We start from the raw sequence: 7,972 nt of genomic DNA on the forward strand, positions 1-7,972 counted from the left end.
GAGTTAGGGTGAGAGATAGAGAGAACCGAGAGATAGCTCTCGGCTGAGGAGAAAGGAAGGGAAAAACAGGGTTGTCTTTGGGAGCTGAAGAAAAAAAAAATAGAAGTAGAGAGGATAGAAGAGTGGCGGCTAAGGGGATTAGCTACGGGAAAGCTGAAGAAGGGGCAAGAAAAAAGCTGAGGGAATCTGGGAAAAGAACCAGGAGAGCTAGGCAAAGGGGGAAAGGGTTTTGGCTCATCAAAGCAAGAAGAGAGGATCCGAGAGAGCTTACTAGGACAAGAGGAAAAGAAGGCTGGCGGGTGGGGTTAGAAGAAGAGAGTGAGAGATAGAGTGAGAGAAAGAAAGCTAGGGAGAGGAGGCGAAGGAAGAAAAAGGCTGTGGTGGCTGACGGGAAACTAAGAAAAAAAGAGAAAGACGACTGAAGAAGCTCGGAAGCTTCCCCCGTGGAGGTCAATTGTGTATTTGTCCGCCCCAGCATCAGGTGCGTGGAGGGGGGCCTCCCCAGGATTCGAACCCTGGTCCTTGTGTATAAGGGACTTGGGGTTGAAGTCCTGGTACCAACTGAAGAAGCGCTGAGCTTCCCCGGACCGAGCCGAACTGACGAGCTCGGTGTGCTGATGGAAGAGCTGGTCCTAAGCCTGCAAAACAGATAAGAACGAGCTGACAGAGGGGGGCCCGAGGGTGGTCCCCGGGGGCACTCCGACGGCCAAGTTAGTTTTCCGGTGAGTAAGGTTCACGGGAAGTAGTGACAGTTCGGAGTAAATTGCCAATAGTGAGCGTACCTTGTACAGTTGATGTCCGTTGGTACTTATACCTGTCGAGAGAGTCCGGCTTCCATACGTTTCGGGACTTGCCCAGAATAGCCAGCATCCCACACTCAGGGGGATTATCCCCGACCTCCTCGGGACGGACTCTTGCCTCCTTTACGAGCCCTAACAGGGCGGCCCAGGGCTGCTGCCAGGGACCTGAGGCCGAGGCCCAGCTCGGCCCCGTCTGAGTTGCCACGTGTTTAGGGCCAGAACAGGGCCTCTGCACTAGCCCCCTAGATTAGGTAGGACTGTCAGGCAGACCTAATCTACATCCGCCACGTGGAAGGCCAGAGCCGCGCACTACCCTGCCGAGGTCACCTCGAGTACAGTGCTGTTACAGGGACGCTGCGCCCACGTCCTTTCAGTTGTCACTCTTCTTCGGTTTCCGTACCGGCATTAAATGCGTTCACATGGGGGTCGGTTCGAATTCACGCAACCGTTCCCCCCCATTTCCCCTCCTCATAAATAGGGGTCATCAGATTCCCATCAACTCCATTTGCCATTTTTCCTCCCCTTGTGCATCTTGCATTACCATTCTCCTTGCACATTCGCATTTCCATTTCCCAGCAACTTCCAGCGTCTCATGCCCAGATTCCGGCGAGTCTTCCATCCTTCTTCTGCCTTGATCATCATCAGTAAGTCCCTTTTTGCGATTCATCTTCCCTTTTCCTTCAGTGTTCCTTCCTGCTTCTACCATCTCTTTTATGTCGGGTCACTCCGACGTCACTTCCACCGCCTCCCCGTCTCCGGTCCGTCGCAGAGCCACCAGAATCTTCATTTCTTCCTCATCTTCGCCCTCGTCGTCGCCTTCTCCACCTCCCCCTGCTTCCTCTTCCGCTTCTAACCCCGACCTCCTTGACCCTATAGTCATTATGAGTTCTCCTTCACCCCAGTCTCCTTCATCCCAGTCTCCTTCTGCCCGCGCCATTGAGGAGGGGGCCGAGCTCGATGCCCTCATCGCGCGGCAGGCTACCTCCGCCTCTCCCCCCAGGTCTCCACACGACTCCCCCGGCGGAGCCCGAGGGGGAGCCGGGGAGGATAGGGATGCCTCTGAGGGGACCCCTGCTTCAGAGCAGGGGGATGACCCCGAGTTCTCCTACGGTCATGTCGACCTGCAGGAGGCCACCCTATCCTCCAAGGCAGTGGCCGAGCTGGCCAAATCTTACTCCATCCCTCCAGCCTACGAGCCGAGGGCGGCCGGGCCTGACGACCGAGCCTGCGGACCTCCTTCGTAGCCATCTATAGGGAGCAGCTCATCGCAGGGCTCCGCCTCCCCATCCCTTCAGCCCTTGCCGAGATTCTGAACTACTGGGGGATCAGAATCACCCAGCTTCACCCCACCTCTATCAGGATTATTATTGGATTCGTGATCTACTGCCTTCTCTGTGACATCCCCTACTCCCTCTCCCTCTTCCGAGCTGCCTTCATCCTTAAAACCGCCCTCCCGGGGTGGTACTGCTTCTCCCGCCGTGGCCCCCAGACCAAGGGAGGAAAAGGGGCCCAGGAGTTGTTCTACGGCCTCCCCTCCTCCGTGAAGGACTGGAAAGAGAACTTCTTTTTTGTCAGATCCACACATTTTCCCCCCAATGTGTGGAAGGTTGGGGGAGTCAAGGCCGACTCCTATCCGGGGGACCTGGACTACGATACCCTCGGCCAGCTGTTGGGCTCCAAGGTGAAGCTCGATGTCACCCGGATCTCTACTGAGCAGCTCTCCGCAGCCGGGCTGATGGGGACGTTGTCCGGATCCTCTGGGGAAGTGGCAACCCCTAAGCCCAAACCCAATACCTGTAACGCTGGCTTTGCCCCTGTCACATTTGTAGTATATTTTGGTTTGATTTTTTTTTAAACTGCATTGCGCTTGGCTTATCTGGTTGTGTCCGTTTCAGTGAGGAAGATCTCCCAGCTGCTGGGCGCTGCTACTGAGGAGGTCACCCCCGCCTCCCATGCCCGAGGCTGCTCAGGGGGCCCCAGGAGGGGCTTCCACCCCGGGGGGCGGCTCAGCCCCCTAGAAGGAGGCATCGCAGCCGTCCCCCTCCAAGCAGGCCGTCAACAAGAAGAAGGCGGCAGGGCAGAAGAGGGGCAGAGGGGACGAGCCCTCCCAGGTCGGGCAGAAGAAGCTCGCGCTGGTCCCCGTGCAACCCCCTCCTCGTGCGCTGGTCTCCGGGGGGCCGGTCCACCTAGGCGTGGGCTCTGCCGAGGAGCATGCCCAGGAGTCAATTCCCCCGAGCTTGTGGCACTTCCGCCACGTGGCTCCCTTGAAGCCGGGCCAAGCCCCCACGATGCACGACCCCCGCCACTTCTGTCCGGCCTGGGAACTCTCCATCAACGACCGAGCCCAGTTCCCCGAGGTGGCTCGCGAGCTGATGGTGGGCTCGGTCCTTTCTCGGGACAGGAGGTGAATGGAGCTGGCCAGCCCCTCCGAGCTCTTGGACGCGTACTACACCGCCCAGGCCCAAGTAAGTGTCGCCCGTGGGTTAATTTCGCCCCCGTGTCTGGGTTAAGTGATGTGGCGTGCTGATCCGCTTTCTTTCCTTTTCAGTCCAACGCGGCCGGTGCCGCCCTGGCTACCCGCTTCTCCGAACTGTCTCCCGACCTGGAGAAGTTACGGAAGAAGAACCTGGAGGCGGAGAAGAAGCTGTCCCAGGCCCTTAAGGAGACAAGCTCTCTTAAGGCCAAACTGGGCAAGGCTGAGAAGGAGTTGGACACCGCTCAGGTCCATCTCGCCTCCACCAGGTCAGAACTCGACCAGGAGAGGGCCGACGTGGCCAAGCTGAAGGAGGAGCACGCCATCGAGCTCTCCGGCACCGTCAGCCGGGAGCGGAAGAAGGCTGTTCGGGAGTTCCTTACTTCCGATCAGTTTGAGGAAGACATCGCTCACCTCAACCTGCCCATCCTCCAGGTCGGCTGCACCCGGGCCCTGGACCAGGTGAAGAAACTCAACCCTCCCGGCCTCGACTTGGCGAGCTTCAAGGATTACAACCCTGCGGCCGAGGCGAGGTTGGACTAGCTCTTCGACGGGTATCGCAAGGGGCATTCCCTGAAGGAGTTGGCGGGCAAGACCGACACCGGGGCCGTGCTGGAGGAGGTTCCCTTGGAGGAGGGCGAGTCTCCTGGCAGAGCTGCCTGGAAGGAGGCGGTGGTCTAGGGCGGCGACCACTCCAGAAGTCCTTTCCGTCTTCTTATAAGGATGTGACCATGCTCCAGTTGAAAATGCTCTTGGGGGTCCCTCTGAGACGGGAAGGTTCGATTGGATAGCCCTCACCATACGCCTCTCAGCCTGTTTAAGGTGCACCTTCAGCTCCCACCCCGATCGGGCCACCAGCAGGTAGAACAGACATCGAAGGAGATTGCCCACTCGGAAATTCTGCGGTAGATAGGCAGGGCGCTTTGTAATAGATAGGCGGCTCAAAGACTCTGTAAGCCTTGTAATAGATAGGCTTTGAATGCATATATAAAACTTGAGGAGACTTATTTTGCATTTCTTGCCTGCTCCCAATTCTGTCGTGCCGACCTCTAGGGGTCGAGCATCAGCTTCCATCCAAGTTCTCAATCGTGCCGACCTCCTGGGTCGAGCACTGACTTAGAAGCCTTGGAGGATTTAACCCATGCCGACCTCTTGGGGTCGAGCATCAGCTTCCATCCAAGTTCCCCAATCGTGCCGACCTCTTGGGTCGAGCACTGACTTGGAAGCCTTGGAGGATTTTAACCCATGCCGACCTCTTGGGGTCGAGCACGTCAGGCGTCGAGCTCCTGTCCGCCGACCTCCTGGGCCGAGCACGGAGTTTTCAGAACCCAGAACCCTTCCAAGTTTCCACGTTTTTCCTCGATCATGCCGACCTCTTGGGCCGAGTTTCCCTCGATCATGCCGACCTCTTGGGCCGAACACTATACCTTGATCGTCCTTACTACCCCTAGTCCCCCACTAGAACAGTTAGAAACGCTAAGTGTGCTATTGAATTTTGAACTTTATTAGCTTGGAAAGGAGACAGGGACGAGTGAAATGTAAACGCTAAAGGCAAACTTTTATTGAATGAAAAAACCAAAAAATTCTGATTCCAGAGTACAGACAACTGGACATTCTGGTCTACCCTACGCTAGAAACAGGCGCAGGTTGGAGAAGTGCCAAGTACGGGGTACCTCAGATCCGTTCATGTCGGCGACCTTGCAGTAACCGGCCCTCCCAATTTGGGTCGAGTTTGTTGGAACTGTGAGCTCTGCTGATCGAGTTCTTTCGCAAGACCAGGTCTCCTGGCTGGAACTGCGTGCTCTTTACTCGGGCGTTGTGGTAGCGGGCGAGCTGGCTTTTGTACTTAGCCATCCGAATGGCTGCCTCCTCCCGCTTAACCTCAAGCATGTCTAAGTTGCACCGCAACTTTTCGTCGTTGGACGTTGCCACGAAGTTCTGTGTTCGGGGCGAGGGGAGAACGATCTCTGCAGGGACCACTGCTTCTACCCCGTAAGTGAGGGAGAACGGGGTCTCATGGGTGGCTGTCCTGGGCGTAGTGCGGTAAGCCCAGAGAACGCTAGGGAGCTCTTCCAGCCAGTTGGATTGGGCCAGCTCCAGCCTGGTTTTCAGTCCTTGGAGGATGGTTCAGTTGGCATTCTCCACCTGGCCGTTGGCCTGGGGGTGGTCGACTAACGTGAAGTGCTGGTCGATCCCGAGCTCAGCGCACCAGCTCTTGAAAGGGTTCTCTGCAAATTGGCGCCCGTTGTCAGATATCAGGACGTGCGGGATCCCAAAACGACGAACTATGTTCCTGCAGAAGAACCTCTGAATTGCCTTCCCGGATATAGAGAGCAAGGGTTCCGCTTCCACCCACTTTGTGAAGTAGTGTATGGCAACCACAAGGTGCTCATACCTCCCCGGAGCTCGGGGGAAGGGACCCAGGAGGTCTATCCCCCATTGAGCGAAGGGCCAAGGACTATGGACGGGGATCATCTCCCGAGCTAGCTGATGGCGCAGCGAGGCGTGCACCTAGCAAGTTCGGCATTTCTGTATCAAATCTGCGGCATCTCAGAAGACGGAGGGCCAGTAGTAGCCCAGGAGGAGGCACTTTTTGGCCAATACCCGAGATCCTACACGTGCCGCACATAGGCCTTCATGGACTTCCCGGAGTAAATAGTCGCCCTCTTCCGGGGTCACGCACTTTAGCCAGGGGGACAAGTATGACCTCCTATAGAGGGTTCCCCCAGCGTAGGCGTATTTGGCAGCTCTGAGCTGGATTCGGCGGGCCTCAATTTTGCTCTCGGGGAGGGTATCCGAGCTGAGGAAGTCTATAAGGGGTGTCATCCAGGTGGCCGAGCTATCTATAGCCAGGACCTGGACCTGGTCGATACTTTTTTGTTTTACCACCTCTACCAAGACTTCCTTGCTCAGGTGGGCGAATGAGGAGGACGCCAGTTTTGAAAAGGCGTCTGCCCGCTTGTTCTGGGACCTCGGCACCCGCTCGATTTCAAATGTTCCAAACAAGGCCACCACCTCTCGTACCTTAGCCAGGTATTTCTTCATAACCTCGTTCTTGGCCTCGTACTCCCCGCGGACCTGGAGGACGACGAGCTGAGAGTCACTCTGGACTTTGATCGTGGTGATGCCCATCTGGTGGGCTATCCGCAACCCCGTCAACAGGGCCTCGTACTCCGCCTCGTTATTGGATGCCGGGAAATCGAACCTAAGCGCATAGGTCAGTTCCTCCCCTGTGGGCGAGGTGAGCAGCAGGCCAGCCCCGCTTCCTTCCTTGCTCGAGGCGCCATCCACGAACAGCACCCACGGCTCCTCTACCGGGGTGTCCGTGAGTGTCGGGGCTAGCTCGGTCAGGTTTAAGTTAGCCCCCTCAGTAAGGAAGTCTGCCAAGGCCTGAGCCTTGATCGCGGTGCGGGGCCGATAGCTAAGGTCATGCTCGGCCAACTCGACGGCCCACTTGGTTATCCTGCCCGAGACCTCGGGCTTGGTGAGTATCTGACGCAGAGGCTGGTCGGTCAGGACTACAACGCTGTAGGGCCTGGAAGTAAGGGCAGAGCTTGCGAGCAGCGTGTACCAAGGCAAGGACCAGCTTTTCCGCGGGCGTGTACCTCGTCTCTGGCCCTTGCAGAGCGCGGCTAACGTAGTACACTGGTCTCTGAATCCCCCCGTCCTCTCGCACCAAGACCGCGCTGATGGCCTCGCTGCAGGCGGACAGGTAAAGGAACAGGGTCTCTCCTACCTCCGGGGCGGTCAAAGTGGGCAGCTCAGCCAGATAGGCCTTCAGGTCGGTGAAGGCTCTCTGGCACTCCTCTGTCCAGTGGAAATCCTTAGGCGCTTTCAGGACTCGGAAGAAGGGCAGCCCCCTGACCGCGGAGCGTGAGAGGAACCTGCTCAGGGCTGCCATCCTCCCCGTGAGCCGTTAGACCTCCTTTATGTTCCTCGGGGGAGCCATATCCATGATGGTCTGGAGCTTATCCGGGTTGGCCCGGATTCCCTCCCGGGACACCAGGAAACCCAGGAACCTTCCTGATCTGACCCCGAAGGTGCACTTCTTCGGATTTAGGCGCATCCGGCTTTCCTGTAGGATGTCCAGGATCTCCCTCAGGTCGGGTATGAGCCGCTGGTCAGTTCGGCTTTTGACGATCATGTCGTCCACATACACCTCCATGTTTCTGCCGATCTGATTTTGGAACAACTTGTTGACCACGCGCTGGTAAGTAGCTCTCGCGTTCTTCAATCCGAACGGCATGGTCCTATAACAGTAGGTTCCTTCCTCGGTGATGAAGGAGGTCTTATCGCGGTCCTCCTCAGCCATCTCGATCTGATGGTATCCCTTAAAAGCATCCCGAAAGCATAAAACGTCAAAACCCACGGTAGAGTCTACTAACCTGTCAATCCTTGGCAGGGGAAAACAGTCTTTCGGGCAGGCTTTGTTAAGGTCCGTGAAATCTACGCACATCCTCCAGGTCTGGTCCTCCTTCTTGACCAGGACGGGATTGGCCAGCCAGGTCGGGTAGTAGATCTCCAGGATGATCTTGGACTCCAGCAACTTGCCTACCTCCGTCTTGATCACCTCATTCCTTTCGGGGGCAAAGCTCCTTTTCTTCTGCTTCACTGGCTTGAAGTGAGGGTCCACGTCGAGGTGGTGGACTGCCAGGCCTGTAGGGATCCCAGGCATGTCCTCCACCGTCCACGCGAAGAC

At 57.2% G+C, this 7,972-nt stretch overlaps 1 protein-coding gene across 1 annotated transcript; it reads right to left on the reverse strand.

Annotated features, from left to right (window-relative positions):
* Nucleotides 1-4,947: 4,947 nt before the first annotated feature.
* Nucleotides 4,948-7,174, reverse strand: LOC113739037 (uncharacterized). The gene is made up of 4 exons (XM_027266285.2): nt 6,879-7,174; nt 5,878-6,808; nt 5,483-5,784; nt 4,948-5,374 (listed from the first exon to the last, which is right to left on the reverse strand). The coding sequence occupies exons 1-4, from the start codon at nt 7,172-7,174 to the stop codon at nt 4,948-4,950; spliced, it is 1,956 nt and encodes a 651-aa protein (XP_027122086.2).
* Nucleotides 7,175-7,972: the final 798 nt, after the last annotated feature.

This window comes from Coffea arabica, chromosome 4c (genome assembly GCF_036785885.1).
Source record: "Coffea arabica cultivar ET-39 chromosome 4c, Coffea Arabica ET-39 HiFi, whole genome shotgun sequence".
Classification (NCBI taxonomy): Eukaryota; Viridiplantae; Streptophyta; class Magnoliopsida; order Gentianales; family Rubiaceae; genus Coffea; species Coffea arabica.

Excerpts from the sequence above, each read along its gene's own strand:
- LOC113739037 (XM_027266285.2), bottom strand. The coding sequence starts at position 7,174 with ATGGCAGCCCTGAGCAGGTTCCTCTCACGCTCCGCGGTCAGGGGGCTG. Across the intron at positions 6,809-6,878 it reads CTGCAAGGGCCAGAGACGAG|GCCCTACAGCGTTGTAGTCC; the intron begins GTACACGCCCGC and ends CCTTACTTCCAG. Across the intron at positions 5,375-5,482 it reads GAGAACCCTTTCAAGAGCTG|GCTGGAGCTGGCCCAATCCA; the intron begins GTGCGCTGAGCT and ends ACTGAAAACCAG.